A 16706-nucleotide genomic window follows, 5' to 3' on the forward strand; every position below is an offset into this window, starting at 1 on the left:
TCCGCTGTCTCCTCAGCCCGTCTAGCATGCATAGTGACCACGATGATTGAATTTACTGATCTTCTGCTTCCCTCCCGCAGATACACCATCTGCAGGAGCCACCAGTGACCCCAAGGACACCCCCATGCAGCTCTAAGGAAGACATCGCACCTGCACCAACATCACACCATCTCTCTGAACCAGGCTCCTGATACTCACACGTTGGTGGGCATTAGTTATTCAGCTCTGCAGGTGATGTACAGCAGTGAGGACACATCACACTCACTTGAGGAGCTGGCAAAGGCAGAGAGATCCCAGGGAGCCGACAGGGGGAGCACAGCTGGAAACCAGGACCATGCTGCGTCCGAGGCAGATGATGAGCCTCTGGAATCGTCCATCAGGCGGCAGATGTTGGATGTCCAGCGGGATGCGCGGGGAGATTGGGTGGAGATCTATGAGGGTCTGCGCGCCATGATCTCCATCATGGAGGAGTCCATGCAAAGCCTGATTTCTGTGTTGACCCTTAACACCGAGCACACAGCCTCCTCCATTGAGAGAGTGGCGACTCTCATGGAGAGGCAGCTTCTGGAGCAGCCTCAGGGGTTCCTGGGGTTGCAGTTAGGCCTGCGAGTCCTCACAGAGGCAGTGACCCCAGGAGGTTACTGACAGTGTGAGAGATGAATGAGGCACCTAGTCTCCCTGCTGGGTGCCTGTCCATTAGTGGTGAGAAGGGAGGTGCAAATGCACCTCACGCTGGTGGACGAGCTGCCTGGCATCTCTATGGGCTTCTCTCAGGGCGCTCTGGATGAGGGTATCAGCTCCTCCACCCCTCTGCCAGTGCCATTGCATCCGATGATGTTGCAGTGACTGAGGAGTGCCCAGTCACGGGGCTGGACGCACCCTCCCAGGCGGAGAATGCTCAGGCTCCAGTGGCCAGAGGACCATTGCCAAGGTCATCAGGGGCCCCAGGACAGCAGAGTCAGCCGGCTGCCCCCAACACCTCTGTCAGCGAGGGTGGGGGTGTGTGGGGGTTGGCACCAAGATGCAGCACCTGCAGACTAAACAGGTGACATTATTTGTGTTTTTGTTTTTACTCATGTGTTAAGGGTGGACACTTTGTTTTTTGTTTGTTCATGTGAAGTAACAGAAACATTCATTTGAATTAAGTGGGCTGAATTGTTTGGATGGTTTAAATCGGTGCCAGATGCAGCACAGGCTTGTAAAAGTATGGCATTATGTGGTGCTGGCGTACTGGGTTGTGTTCTTATTTATTGATTGTTAGCAAAGGAGACAGGACCATTGGCTTGACGAGGCATCGATGGCTTAGATGCCTAGCAGAAGGTTCACCAGATCAAAGCATCCCTAGTGTCCCTACCTCCAAGAGGGTTCCTGTCCTCTGCCTCGAGGTCCTCATCCTGCACCCCCACAGGCTCTTCCTCCGAGCCATCACTTGAGTCATCCTCCGTGGGCTGTGGAGCTGCCTCACTTTCCTCAGCCTCCAGTGGGTCCCTTCTTGCCACGGCCAGGTTGTGCAGGGCACAACATGCAATGACTATGAGGGAGACAGGCTCTGGAGATACTGCAGTGCTTCCCCTGCCTGGTCCAGGCATCTGAGACGCATCTTCAGCAGCCTGATGGTCCTCTCCACCACCGCCCTTGTGGAGGCATGACTCCTGTTGTATCTCTCCTCAGCCTCAGTTCTTGCGTGATGTGCCCTCTCACCTTGGCCTCCCTGCTGACCCTGCACCAGCTGAGCCTGTGCCTATCCTGTTAAAGGTTGGTCCCTGGGACATTGCCTGTACCCATCTGGCCTCCTCTCCCTCCTGCCCCTCTCTTCCTCTTCAGAGGAGGTTCCACCGGCAGATACACTATCCCCATTAGATGGGATACAGAGGGGCAGTGCCTTGAAAATGAAGGCGCTCTGAGCTGCTACACTCAGGGGAACCTTCCAGGGAAGATGAGGACCTGAGATGCTGGAATGCTGGCTTGACAATCAAATGAGATGCCAAGAAATTGGAAAGAAACTCTGGGACAACTCTACTCACACAGCAACGGACTGGCAATGACAGCGGAAGTGATGCTGCTCCTTTTATCCAGCCTGTGGATGAGGAAATGATTAGAACACAAAACCCACCCACCCATTTTTTTACCTTCTGGCCCATTTGCCAGGTCCTTGCCCACTCACTTAACTTATCTATATCCCTTTATAGCCTCCCTATGTCCTCTTCACAACTTACATTCCTACTTATCTTTGTGTCATTTTCCATAAAATGGAGATCTGATGGATGAAATACTCCATAAAATGTGGTTCTGATGGTGAAACTCTCTATAAAATGGGGATTGAGAGAGTGAGATTCTCTCCATGAAGTGTCTGCATTACTGGTTGCAGGAAGAGATATTGGCAACATTTGCTGCTATTGCGGAGACAGTTAATTCAGGGCAGATGGAAGATTTACTGGACTGCGTGAACCAGCAGAGGGAGCCCTCCACACAACATTGAACAAATTGCAATGTGAGAGGAACAAATAGTCACAGCGTGCTGAACACAAACACCCAATCAGCTCCTTCAGTAGATTCCTGCTCTCACCTGATGTGTTTTATTGAGACGCCCAGGTGATAGGGAGGCCCATAGTGCAGGATATCACCCAGTGAAGGGATGAGAGCAACACCAAGAAGGAATGGTCACATATCCATTCATGATCGATTTGCAGTTTGCAGATTGTCAGAGAAAGGGCAGTCCGTTGGGGAGGGAGGATGCCTGGGAAATGGAATTGGTGTAGGGTGCTCCTGATTCCAGCAGTGAGAATGTAGGGAGAGTGAGGGGGGTGTGGACTTTAGATAAAGGAGGAGAGTTTAGAGGAGTAGATGATATGAGTACAGGTGTTTAAAATGGTAGGGGTTTTAATAGATTAAAAAAGGGAATACTGTAAGCAAAGGACACAGATCTAACATAAATCGCAAAAGAGCCAGGGGTGAGATGAGGAGAAAATTTTTAAGTAGCACATTGTTGTGACCTGTAGTGCGCTATCAGAAAGGGCGGTGGAAGCAGATTCAATAATAACTTTAAAAAGGGAATTGGATAAATACGTGAAAAGAAGCATGTTCAGGACAAGGGGGGGGGGGGGGGGAAGCAGGGGGAATGAGACTAATTGGCTAGCTCTTTCACAGAGCTGGCACAGGCACGATGGGCCAAATGGCCTCCTTCTGTGCTGTACGATACCAGAAATAAAGGATTGAAGCTGCCTGGTGGGCAGGTGAGAAATGGGAGAGAGATGAGCTTGAAAACATGTCAATGATGGGGACACCCTTACCTGTCCAGCATCTTGGTGGTGGCACGTTCCAGCTTAGCCACAACCTGAGGAAGCTGTGCATCGTCATCACATAATCCACCCCAGCCGAGTACCCTCGCCAGGTCATTGCCTGTTCCCAGGGGCAGCACGCCCAATTTACACTGGCAAAGAGAGTAAATTACTAAAGCAATCTCAACTAACTCATATTCAGACCAAACGGCCATAATTACACGCTCAGTCCTGTATCTGTCTCTCTGCTCCGTCCCGCTTCTCCCTCTAGGTCTGAGCTCCGTTCCTTCCTCTCCTAGCTGAGCTCAATCCCATACCCTCAAGTCCATCTGAGCTCCGTCCTGTCTCCTCCCGTCCGTCTGAGCTCAGTCCCGTCCTGCCCCCTCCCGTCCGTCTGACCTCAGTCCCGCCCCCTCCCGTCCGTCTGACCTCAGTCCCGCCCCCTCCCGTCCGTCTGACCTCAGTCCCGTCCTGCCCCCTCCCGTCCGTCTGACCTCAGTCCCGCCCCCTCCCGTCCGTCTGACCTCAGTCCCGTCCTGCCCCCTCCCGTCCGTCCATCTGACCTCAGTCCCGCCCCCTCCCGTCCGTCTGACCTCAGTCCCACCCCCTCCCGTCCGTCTGAGCTCAGTCCCGTCCTGCCCCCTCCCGTCCGTCCATCTGACCTCAGTCCCGCCCCCTCCCGTCCGTCTGACCTCAGTCCCGCCCCCTCCCGTCCGTCTGACCTCAGTCCCGTCCTGCCCCCTCCCGTCCGTCCATCTGACCTCAGTCCCGCCCCCTCCCGTCCGTCTGACCTCAGTCCCACCCCCTCCCGTCCGTCTGACCTCAGTCCCGCCCCCTCCCGTCCGTCCATCTGACCTCAGTCCCGCCCCCTCCCGTCCGTCCATCTGACCTCAGTCCCGCCCCCTCCCGTCCGTCCATCTGACCTCAGTCCCGCCCCCTCCCGTCCGTCTGACCTCAGTCCCGTCCTGCCCCCTCCCGTCCGTCTGAGCTCAGTCCCGTCCTGCCCCCTCCCGTCCGTCTGTCCTCAGTCCCGTCCTGCCCCCTCCCGTCCGTCCATCTGACCTCAGTCCTGCCCCCTCCCGTCCGTCTGAGCTCAGTCCCGCCCCCTCCCGTCCGTCCATCTGACCTCAGTCCCGCCCCTTCCCGTCCGTCCATCTGACCTCAGTCCCGCCCCTTCCCGTCCGTCCGTCTGTCCTCAGTCCCGCCCCTTCCCGTCCGTCCGTCTGTCCTCAGTCCCGTCCCGCCCCCTCCCGTCCGTCTGTCCTCAGTCCCGTCCCGCCCCCTCCCGTCCGTCTGTCCTCAGTCCCGTCCCGCCCCCTCCCGTCCATCTGAGCTCAGTATCAGCCGAGCAATGCCCAAATCCCAATAATTAATAAAATAAACCTCCCAAGGCTGAGCAAACAGCCAACACAATAACTGTCGTTGTAATCCTTCACTAACCTGTTTGTGTAAACCCAGTTTATCAATTTCCGATAAGACCCAACCCACACTCCCATCACCTCCACATGCCAGGATCCGGAATGTAGCAAACTTCTGGAACAGACGGAGGCTGTCATGGAACAAACAAAGCTCAGCTTCACTCCAAATAGGAAGCAAAGTTTGTGTGGTGCAACAGCAAAAGTCAAATTACCCAAATGTTTAAAACAATCCCGCCCACGCCGGAATTTCTTTAGAGCTTTCCTCACTCCATGATCTAAATCTGCTGGAATGAGGTGAGAAATGTTGTTTGCATTGAAGTGGCAAAGTTACAAGTGGGAACAGTTTCAAGCAAATTCCGAGTGGTTCCGCAAAGCGGTAAAGAGAACAAGGCTCAGTAATCCTGCCAGCAAATTTACTCAGGAATCTTTGCCAAACTGCCCCTTTCAACTGATGACCGATTCCACACACCAGTTGACTTTCAGAAAGCCTTGGTTGAGGACTTTAAGTCTACAATCCAGGGAGACAATCCAATGCATTACAGAAGGTGTGCTGCACCGACTGAGAGCTGTTTTGAACAGGTGTTGCACTGTCAGGAGAGCAGTACTGAGGGAGAGGGTCTGTATTGAGAAAGGACTGTACTGTAGAAGGGGAGTACTGAGGGATTGCTGCATTGTCAGAGGGGCAGTACTGAGGGAGTGCTGCAGTGTCAGAGGGTCAGTATTGAGGAAGCGCTGCACTGTCAGAGGGGCAATGCTCAGGGGGCAGTGCACTGTTGAAGGGCCAGTACTGAGGGAGAGGTGCACTGTCGGATGGTCAGACCTGAAGGAGTGCAGCACTGTCAGGGGATCAGTACTGAGGGAGTGCAGCTCTGTCAGGTGATCAGTACTGAGGGAGTGCAGCACTGTCAGGAGATCAGTACTGAGGGAGTGCAGCACTGCCAGAGGTTCAGTAATGAGGGAGTGCTGCACTGTCGGATGGTCAGTACTGAGGGAGTGCTGCACTGTCGGATGGTCAGTAATGAGGCACTGTTGTAATGACAGGAGGTCAGTACTGTGGGAGTGCTGCACTGTCAGGGGATCAGTACTGAGGGAGTGCCGCACTCTCACTGGGTCAGGACGGAGGGAGTACTGCACTGTCAGAGGGTCAGTACTGAGGGAGTGCTGCAATGTCAGGGGATCAGCACTGAGGGAGTGCTGCACTGTCAGTGGGTCAGTACTGAGGGACTGCTGCACTGTCGGATGGTCAGTACTGAGGGAGTGCAGCACTGTCAGGGGATCAGTACTGAGGGAGTGCAGCTCCGACAGGTGATCGATACTGAGGGAGTGCAGCACTGTCAGGGGATCAATACTGAGAGAGTGATGCACCTTTGGAGAGGGAATACTGGGGAGTGCTGAAACATCAGTGCCAGAGGTTCAGTACTGAGGGAGTGCTGCAATGTCAGAGGATCAGTACTGAGGGAGTGCTGCACTCTCGGATGGTCAGTACTGAGGGAGTGCTGCACTGTCGGATGGTCAGTACTGAGGAAGTGCTGCACTGTAAGAGGGTCAGTACTGAGGGAGTAGTGCAATGTCAGAGTGTTAGTACTGAGAGGGTGCTGCAATATCAGAGGTCAGTATTGACAGAGGGGTACAATATCAGAGGTCATTACTGAGGAAGCGCTGCAACGTCAGTGGGTCAGTACTGAGGGAGTTCTGCACTGTCAGTGGGTCAGTACTAAAGGACTGATGCACTGTAGGATGGTCAGTACTGAGGGAGAGGTGCACTGTCCGATGGTCAGAACTGAGCAAGTGCTGCACTGTCAGGGGATCAGTACTGAGGGAGAGCAGCACAGTCAGGGGATCAGTACTGAGGGAGTGCAGCACTGTCAGGGGATCATTACTGAGGGAGTGCTGCACTGTCAGATGGTCAGTACTGAGGGAGTGCTGCACTGTCAAAGGGTCAGTACTGAGGGAGTGCTGCAATGTCAGAGGTCAATACTGAGGGAGCGCTGCAATGTCAGAAGGTCAGTACTGAGAGAGCGCTGCAGTGTCAGAGGGTCAGTACTGAGGGAGTGCTGCACTGTCAGGGAGTCAGTACCGAGGCAGTGCTGTAATACCAGTGGGTCAGTACTGAAGCAGTGCTGCACTGTCAGATGGTCGGTACTGAGGGAATGCTGCACCATCGGAGGGTCAGTACAGAGGGAGTGATGTACCGTCAGTGGATCAGTACTGAGGGATTTCTGCAAGACAGAGGTTCAGTACAGAGAGAGTGCTTCAATATCAGAGGTCAGTGCTGAGAGAGTGCTGCAATGTCAGAGGGTCAGTGCTGAGAGAGTGCTGCAATGTCAGAGAGTCAGTACTCAGGGAGTGCTGCAATGTCAGAGGGTCAGTACTGAGGGTGTGCTGCAATGTCAGAGGTTCAATATTGAGAGGCTGTTGCAATGTAAGAGGTCAGTACTGAGTGAACGCTGCACTACTGGATTGTCAGTACTGAGGGAATGCTGCAATGTCAGAAGGTCAGTACTGAGAGTGCTGCAATGTCAGAGGGTCAGTACTGAAAAAGTGCTGCAATGTCAGAGGTTCAATATTGCGAAAGTGCTGCAATATAAGAGGTCAGTACTGAGTGAGCGCTGCACTATCGCATGGTCAATACTGAGGGAGTGCTGCACTGTCGGATTGTCAGTACTGAGGGAGTGCCGCACTGTCAGGGGATCCATACTGAGGGAATGCTGTAATGCCAAGGGGTCAGTACTGAGGCAGTTCTGTACTGTCAGAAGGTCAGCACTGAGGGAATGCTGCACTGTCGGATGGTCAGGATTAAGGGAATGCTGCACTGTTGGAGGGTCAATACTGAGGGAGTGCTGCAATGTCAGTGGGTCAGTACTGAGGCAGTGCTGCACTGTCAGAGGGTCAATACTGAGGGAGCGCTGCAATGTCAGAGGGTCAGTACTGAGGGAGTGCTGCACTGTCAGAAGATCAGTACTGAGGGAGTGCTGCACTGCCAGACTGTCAGTACTGAGGGACTGTTGTAATGACAGGGGGTCAGTACTGTGGGAGTGCTGCACTGTCAGGGGATCAGTACTGAGGGAGTGCAGCTCTGGCAGGTGATCAGTACTGAGGGAGTGCAGCACTGTCAGGGCATCAGTACTGAGGGAGTGCAGCACTGTCAGGGCATCAGTACTGAAGGAGTGCAGCACTGTCAAGTCATCAGTACTGAGGGAGTTCCACACTGTCAGGTGATCAGTACTGAGGGAGTGCTGCACTCTCACTGGGACAGGACGGAGGGAGTACTGCACTGTCGGAGGGTCAGTACTGAGGGAGTGCTGCAATGTCAGTGGATCAGCACTGAGGGAGTGCTACACTGTCGGAGGGTCAGTACTGAGGGACTGCTGCACTGTCAGTGGGTCAGTACTGAGGGACTGCTGCACTGTCAGTGGGTCAGGACGGAGGGAGTACTGCACTGTCAGAGGGTCAGTACTGAGGGAGTGCTGCAATGTCAGTGGATCAGCACTGAGGGATGCTACACTGTCGGAGGGTCAGTACTGAGGGACTGCTGCACTGTCAGTGGGTCAGTACTGAGGGACTGCTGCACTGTCAGTGGGTCAGTACTGAGGGAGAGGTGCACTGTCGGATGGTCAGAACTGAAGGAGTGCAGCACTGTCAGGGGATCTGTACTGAGGGAGTGCAGCTCTGTCAGGTGATCAGTACTGAGGGAGTGCAGCACTGTCAGGGGATCAATACTGAGTGAGTGCAGCACTGTCAGGGGATCAGTACTGAGGGAGTGCAGCACAGTCAGGGGATCAGTATTGAGGGAGTGCAGCACTGTCAGGGGATCATTACTGAGGGAGTGCAGCTCTGTCAGGGGATCACTACTGAGGGAGTGCAGCACTGTCAGGGGATCAGTACTGTGGGAGTGCAGCACTGTCAGGGGATCAGTACTGAGGGAGTGCAGCACTGTCATGGGATCAGTACTGAGGGAGTGCAGCACTGTCAGGGGTTTAGTACTGAGTGAGTGCTGCACTGTCAGGGGACCAGTACTGAGGGAGTGCCGCACTGTCAGGGGATCAGTACTGAGGGAGTGCTGCATTATCAGCGAGTCAGGATTGAGGGAGTGCTGCAATGTCAGAGGGTCAGTACTGAGAGAGCGCTGCAGTGTCAGAGGGTCAGTACTGAGGGAGTGCTGCACGGTCAGGGAGTCAGTACCGAGGCAATGCTGTAATACCAGTGGGTCAGTACTGAAGCAGTGCTGCACTGTCGGATTGTCAGTACTGAGGGAGTGCTGCACTGTCAGGGGATCCATACTGAGGGAATGCTGTAATGCCAGGGGGTCAGTACTGAGGCAGTTCTGAACTGTCAGAAGGTCAGCACTGAGGGAATACTGCACTGTCGGATGGTCAGGATTAAGGGAATGCTGCACTGTTGGAGGGTCAATACTGAGGGAGTGCTGCAATGTCAGTAGGTCAGTACTGAGGCAGTGCTGCACTGTCGGAGGGTCAGTACTGAGGGAGCGCTGCAATGTCAGAGGGTCAGTACTGAGGGAGTGCTGCACTGTCAGATGATCAGTACCGAGGGAGTGCTGCACTGCCAGACTGTCAGTACTGAGGGACTGATGTAATGACAGGGGGTCACTGAGGGAGTGCCGCACTCTCACTGGGTCAGGACGGAGGGAGTACTGCACTGTCGGAGGGTCAGTACTGAGGGACTGCTGCACCGTCAGTGGGTCAGTACTGAGGGACTGCTTCACTGTCAGATGGTCAGTACTGAGGGAGAGATGCACTGTCGGATGGTCAGAACTGAAGGAGTGCAGCACTGTCAGGGGATCAGTACTGAGGGAGTGCAGCTCTGTCAGGTGATCAGTACTGAGAGAGTGCAGCACTGTCAGGGGATCAATACTGAGGGAGTGGAGCACTGTCAGGGGATCAATACTGAGGGAGTGCAGCACTGTCAGGGGATCAGTACTGAGGGAGTGCAGCACTGTCAGGGGATCAGTACTGAGGGGGTGCAGCACTGTCAGGGGATCAGCACTGTGGGAGTGCTGCACTGTCAGGGGACCAGTACTGTGGGAGTGCTGCACTATCAGGGGATCAGTACTGAAGGAGTGCTGCACTCTCAGGGGATCAGTACTGAGGGAGTGCTGCACTCTCACAGGGTCAGCACGGAGGGAGTACTGCACTGTCGGAGGGTCAGTATTGAGGGAGTGCTGCAATGTCAGAGTGTTCGTACTGAGAGGGTGCTGCAATATCAGATGTCAGTACTAAGGGAGCGTTGCAATGTCAGAGGGTCAGTACTGAGGGACTGTTGTAATGACAGGGGGTTAGTACTGTGGGAGTGCTGCACTGTCAGGGGATCAGTACTGAGGGAGTGCTGCACTGCCAGACTGTCAGTACTGAGGGACTGTTGTAATGACAGGGGGTCAGTACTGTGGGAGTGCTGCACTGTCAGGGGATCAGTACTGAGGGAGTGCAGCTCTGGCAGGTGATCAGTACTGAGGGAGTGCAGCACTGTCAGGGCATCAGTACTGAGGGAGTGCAGCACTGTCAGGGCATCAGTACTGAAGGAGTGCAGCACTGTCAAGTCATCAGTACTGAGGGAGTTCCACACTGTCAGGTGATCAGTACTGAGGGAGTGCTGCACTCTCACTGGGTCAGGACGGAGGGAGTACTGCACTGTCGGAGGGTCAGTACTGAGGGAGTGCTGCAATGTCAGTGGATCAGCACTGAGGGAGTGCTACACTGTCGGAGGGTCAGTACTGAGGGACTGCTGCACTGTCAGTGGGTCAGTACTGAGGGACTGCTGCACTGTCAGTGGGTCAGGACGGAGGGAGTACTGCACTGTCAGAGGGTCAGTACTGAGGGAGTGCTGCAATGTCAGTGGATCAGCACTGAGGGAGTGCTACACTGTTGGAGGGTCAGTACTGAGGGACTGCTGCACTGTCAGTGGGTCAGTACTGAGGGACTGCTGCACTGTCAGTGGGTCAGTACTGAGGGAGAGGTGCACTGTCGGATGGTCAGAACTGAAGGAGTGCAGCACTGTCAGGGGATCTGTACTGAGGGAGTGCAGCTCTGTCAGGTGATCAGTACTGAGGGAGTGCAGCACTGTCAGGGGATCAATACTGAGGGAGTGCAGCACTGTCAGGGGATCAGTACTGAGGGAGTGCAGCACAGTCAGGGGATCAGTATTGAGGGAGTGCAGCACTGTCAGGGGATCATTACTGAGGGAGTGCAGCTCTGTCAGGGGATCACTGCTGAGGGAGTGCAGCACTGTCAGGGGATCAGTACTGTGGGAGTGCAGCACTGTCAGGGGATCAGTACTGAGGGAGTGCAGCACTGTCAGGGGATCAGTACTGAGGGAGTGCAGCACTGTCAGGGGTTTAGTACTGAGTGAGTGCTGCACTGTCAGGGGACCAGTACTGAGGGAGTGCTGCATTATCAGTGAGTCAGGATTGAGGGAGTGCTGCAATGTCAGAGGGTCAGTACTGAGAGAGCGCTGCAGTGTCAGAGGGTCAGTACTGAGGGAGTGCTGCACGGTCAGGGAGTCAGTACCGAGGCAATGCTGTAATACCAGTGGGTCAGTACTGAAGCAGTGCTGAACTGTCAGATGGTCGGTACTGAGGGAATGCTGCACTATCGGAGGGTCAGTACAGAAGGAGTGATGCACCGTCAGTGGATCAGTACTGAGGGATTTCTGCAAGACAGAGGTTCAGTACAAAGAGAGTACTTCAATATCAGAGGTCAGTGCTGAGAGAGTGCTGCAATATCAGAGGTTCAGTGCTGAGAGAATGCTGCAATGTCAGAGGGTCAGTGCTGAGAGAGTGCTGCAATGTCAGAGGGTCAGTACTGAGGGTGTGCTGCAATGTCAGAGGTTCAATATTGAGAGACTGTTGCAATATCAGAGGTCAGTACTGAGTGAGCGCTGCACTATCGGATGGTCAGTACTGAGGGAATGCTGCAATGTCAGAGGGTCAGTACTGAAAGAGTGCTGCAATGTCAGAGGTTCAATATTGAGAAAGTGCTGCAATATAAGAGGTCAGTACTGAGTGAGCACTGCACTATCGCATGGTCAGTACTGAGGGAGTGCTGCACTGTCATATTGTCAGTACTGAGGGAGTACTGCACTGTCGGATTGTCAGTACTGAGGGAGTGCTGCACTGTCAGGGGGTCCATACTGAGGGAATGCTGTAATGCCAGGGGGTCAGTACTGAGGCAGTTCTGAACTGTCAGAAGGTCAGCACTGAGGGAATACTGCACTGTCGGATGGTCAGGATTAAGGGAATGCTGCACTGTTGGAGGGTCAATACTGAGGGAGTGCTGCAATGTCAGTAGGTCAGTACTGAGGCAGTGCTGCACTGTCGGAGGGTCAGTACTGAGGGAGCGCTGCAATGTCAGAGGGTCAGTACTGAGGGAGTGCTGCACTGTCAGATGATCAGTACTGAGGGAGTGCTGCACTGCCAGACTGTCAGTACTGAGGGACTGTTGTAATGACAGGGGGTCACTGAGGGAGTGCCGCACTCTCACTGGGTCAGGACGGAGGGAGTACTGCACTGTCGGAGGGTCAGTACTGAGGGACTGCTGCACCGTCAGTGGGTCAGTACTGAGGGACTGCTGCACTGTCAGATGGTCAGTACTGAGGGAGAGGTGCACTGTCGGATGGTCAGAACTGAAGGACTGCAGCACTATCGGGATCAGTACTGAGGGAGTGCAGCTCTGTCAGGTGATCAGTACTGAGAGAGTGCAGCACTGTCAGGGGATCAATACTGAGGGAGTGCAGCACTGTCAGGGGATCAATACTGAGGGAGTGCAGCACTGTCAGGGGATCAGTACTGAGGGAGTGCAGCACTGTCAGGGGATCAGTACTGAGGGGGTGCAGCACTGTCAGGGGATCAGCACTGTGGGAGTGCTGCACTGGCAGGGGACCAGTACTGTGGGAGTGCTGCACTATCAGGGGATCAGTACTGAAGGAGTGCTGCACTGTCAGGGGATCAGTACTGAGGGAGTGCTGCACTCTCACAGGGTCAGCACGGAGGGAGTACTGCACTGTCGGAGGGTCAGTATTGAGGGAGTGCTGCAATGTCAGAGTGTTCGTACTGAGAGGGTGCTGCAATATCAGAGGTCAGTACTGAGGGAGCGCTGCACTGTCAGGGGACCAGTACTAAGAGAGTGCTGCAATATCAGAGGTCAGTACAGAGAGAGTGCTGCACTGTCAGAGGGTCACTACTGAGGGAGTGCTGCGCTGTCAGAAGGTCAGTACTGAATGAGTGCTGCAATGTGAGAGGGTCAGTACAGAGAGAGCGGTGTACTGCCAGAGGGTCAGTACTGAGGGATTGCTGCACTGTCCGATTGTCAGTACTGAGGGAGCGCTGCACTGTCGGATGGTCAGTACTGAGGCAGTGCTGCACTGTCAGGGGGTCAGGACTGAGGGAATGCTGCACTGTCAAATGGTTAGTACTAAGGGAGTGCTGCACTGTCAGGGGATCCATACTGAGGGAATGCTGTTACGCCAGGGGGTCAGTACTGAGGCAGTGCTGCACTGTCAGGGGGTCAGGACTGAGGGAATGCTGCACTGTCAGATGGTCAGTACTAAGGGAGTGCTGCACTGTCAGGAGCCCAGTACTAAGGGAGTGCTGCACTGTCAGGGGATCCATACTGGGCGAATGCTGTAATGCCAGGGGGTCAGTACTGAGGCAGTTCTGTACTGTCAGAAGGTCAGCACTGAGGGACTGCTGCACTGTCGGATGGTCAGGATTAAGGGAATGCTGCACTGTTGGAGGGTCAGTACTGAGGGAGTGCTGCAATGTCAGAGGGTCAGTACTGAGGGAGTGCTGCACTGTCAGAAGATCAGTACTGAGGGAGAGCTGCACTGCCAGGCTGTCAGTACTGAGGGACTGTTGTAATGACAGGGGATCAGTACTGTGGGAGTGCTGCACTGTCAGTGGATCAGTACTGAGGGAGTGCCGCACTCTCACTGGGTCAGGACGGAGGAAGTACTGCACTGTTGGAGGGTCAGTACTGAGGGACTGCTGCACCGTAAGTGGGTCAGTACTGAGGGACTGCTGCAATGTCAGAGGGTCAGTACTGAGGGAGTGCTGCATTGTCAGATGGTCAGTACTGAGGGAGAGGTGCACTGTCGGATGGTCAGAACGGAAGGAGTGCAGCACTGTCGGGGGATCAGTACTGAGGGAGTGCAGCTCTGTCAGGTGATCAGTACTGAGGGAGTGCAGCACTGTCAGGGGATCAGTACTGAGGGAATGCAGCACTGTCAGGGGGTCAGTACTGAGGGAGTGCTGCATTGTCAGATGGTCAGTACTGAGGGAGAGGTGCACTGTCGGATGGTCAGAACGGAAGGAGTGCAGCACTGTCGGGGGATCAGTACTGAGGGAGTGCAGCTCTGTCAGGCGATCAGTACTGAGGGAGTGCAGCACTGTCAGGGGATCAGTACTGAGGGAATGCAGCACTGTCAGGGGGTCAGTACTGAGGGAGTGCAGCACTGTCAGGGGATCAGTACTGAGGGAGTGCAGCACTGTCAGGGCATCAGTACTGAGGGAGTGCAGCACTGTCAGGGCATCAGTACTGAGGGAGTGCAGCACTGTCAGGGGATCAGTACTGTGGGAGTGCTGCAATGTCAGGGGACCAGTACTGAGGGAGTGCTGCACTGTCAGGGGACCAGAACTGAAGGAGTGCTGCACTGTCAGGGGATCAGTACTGAGGGAGTGCAGCACTGTCAGGGGATCAGTACTAAGAGAGTGCTGCAATATCAGAGGTCAGTACAGAGAGAGTGCTGCACTGTCAGAGGGTCACTACTGAGGGAGTGCTGCACTGTCAGAAGGTCAGTACTGAATGAGTGCTGCAATGTGAGAGAGTCAGTACAGAGAGAGCGCTGTACTGCCAGAGGGTCAGTACAGAGGGAGTGCTGCACTGTCAGCGGGTCAGTACTGAGGCAGTTCTGTAATACCAGGGGGTCAGTACTGATGCAGTACTGCACGGTCAGAGGATCAGGACTGAGGGAATGCTGCACTGTCGGATGGACAGGACCGAGGGAATGCTGCACTGTTGGAGGGTCTGTAGTGAGGGAGTGTCTGCAATGTCAGGGGATCAGTACTGAGAGAGTGCTGCACTGTCAGGGGATCAGTAGTGAGGGTGTGCAGTACTGTCAGGGGATCAGTACTGAGGGAGAGAACCACTGTCAGGGGATCAGTACTGAGGGAGTGCAGCAGTGTCAGGGGATCTGTACTGTGGGAATGCAGCACTGTCAGGGGTTCAGTACTGAGGGAGTGCAGCATTGTCAGGGGATCAGTACTGAGGGAGTGCAGCACTGTCAGGGGATCAGTACTGAGGAAGCGCAGCACTGTCAGGGGATCTGTACTGTGGGAATGCAGCACTGTCAGGGGTTCAGTACTGAGGGAATGCAGCACTGTCAGGGGATCTGTACTGTGGGAATGCAGCACTGTCAGGGGATCAGTACTGAGGGAGTGCAGCATTGTCAGGGGATCAGTACTGAGGGAGTGCAGCACTGTCAGGGGATCAGTACTGAGGGAGTGCTGCAATCTCACATGGTTAAGGACGGAGTGAGTACTGCACTGTCGGAGGGTCAGTACTGAGGGAGTGCTGCGCTGTCAGAAGGTCAGTACTGAATGAGTGCTACAATGTGAGAGGGTCAGTACAGAGAGAGCAGTGTACTGCCAGAGGGTCAGTACTGAGGGAGTGCTGCACTGTCCGATTGTCAGTACTGAGGGAGCGCTGCACTGTCAGGGTATCTGTACTGTGGGAATGCAGCGCTGTCAGGGGTTCAGTACTGAGGGAGTGCAGCATTGTCAGGGGATCAGTACTGAGGGAGCGCAGCACTGTCAGGGGATCAGTACTGTGGGAGCGCTGCACTGGGTCAGGGGATCAGCCTTGTGGGAGCGCTGCACTGTCAGGGGATCAGTACAGAGGGGGTGCAGCACTGTCAGGGGATCAGTACTGAGGGAGTGCAGCACTGTCAGGGGATCAGTACTGTGGGATCGCTGTACTGTCAGGGGATCAGTACTGAGGGAGTGCTGCAATCTCACATGGTCAAGGACGGAGTGAGTACTGCACTGTCGGAGGGTCAGTACTGACGGAGTGCTGCACTTTCAGGGTGTCAGCTCTGAGGGAGTGCTGCAAAGTCAGAAGGCCAGTACTGAGAGAGTGCTGCGATGTCAGGGGATCAGTACTGAGGGAGTGCAGCACTCTCAGGGGATCAGTACTAAGGGAGTGCAGCACAGTCAGGGGATCAGTACTGAGGGAGTGCAGCACTGTCAGGGGATCAGTACTGAGGGAGTGCAGCACTGTCAGGGGATCAGTACTGAGGGAGTGCAGCACTGTCAGGAGATCAGTACTGAGGGAGTGCAGCACTGTCAGGGGATCAGTACTGAGGGAGTGCAGCACTGTCAAGGGATCAGTACTGAGGGAGTGCAGCACTGTCAGGGGATCAGTACTGAGGGAGTGCTGCACTGTCGGATGGTCAGTACTGAGGGAGTGCTGCATTGTCGGAGGGTCAATACTGAGGGAGTGCAACAATGTCAGAGGGTGAGTACTGAGGGAGTGCTGCAATGTCAGTGGCTCCGTACTGAGGGAGTGCAGCACTCTCCGGGGATCAGTACTGAGAGAGTGCAGCACTGTCAGTGGATCAGTACTGAGGGAGTGCTGCACTGTCGGATGGTCAGTACTGAGGGAGTGCTGCATTGTCAGAGGGTCAATACTGAGTGAGTGCTGCACTGTCGGAGGGTCAGTACTGAGGGATTGCTGCACTGTCAGATGGTCAGTACTGAGGGAGTGCTGCACTGTCGGATGGTCAGTACTGAGGGAGTGCTGCACTGTCAGATGGTCAGTACTGAGGGAGTGCTGCACTGTCAGATGGTCAATACTGAGGGAGTGCTGCATTGACAGATGGTCGGTATTAGGGAACGCTGCAATGTCAGAGTGTTAGCACTGAGAGGTTACTGCAATATCAGAGGTCAGTACTGAGGGAGCGCTGCAAGGTCAGTGGGTCAGTACTGAGGCAGTGCTGCACTGTC

The 16706-nt window shown here is 54.7% G+C and overlaps 1 protein-coding gene and 1 long non-coding RNA gene across 10 annotated transcripts in view; one reads left to right on the forward strand and one right to left on the reverse strand.

Moving 5' to 3' along the window:
* si:dkey-172j4.3 (diacylglycerol kinase eta) overlaps positions 1 to 16706 on the reverse strand; it is a 312005-nt gene that overhangs the window by 53462 nt on the left and 241837 nt on the right. For all 9 annotated transcript variants that reach the window (XM_041195265.1, XM_041195267.1, XM_041195273.1 and 6 more), the window contains 2 exons: positions 4719 to 4827; positions 3291 to 3430 (listed from right to left, as the gene is read on the reverse strand). In XM_041195265.1, the coding sequence (XP_041051199.1) occupies positions 3291 to 3430; positions 4719 to 4827 (249 nt within the window). The remainder of the gene's footprint in view (positions 1 to 3290; positions 3431 to 4718; positions 4828 to 16706) is intronic.
* LOC121281976 overlaps positions 4618 to 16706 on the forward strand; it is a 120767-nt gene continuing 108678 nt past the window's right edge. Inside the window, exon 1 of the long non-coding RNA XR_005943981.1 lies at positions 4618 to 4990. This is a non-coding gene — a long non-coding RNA (uncharacterized LOC121281976). The remainder of the gene's footprint in view (positions 4991 to 16706) is intronic.

This window comes from Carcharodon carcharias, chromosome 9 (assembly GCF_017639515.1).
Source record: "Carcharodon carcharias isolate sCarCar2 chromosome 9, sCarCar2.pri, whole genome shotgun sequence".
NCBI classification, from domain to species: Eukaryota; Metazoa; Chordata; class Chondrichthyes; order Lamniformes; family Lamnidae; genus Carcharodon; species Carcharodon carcharias.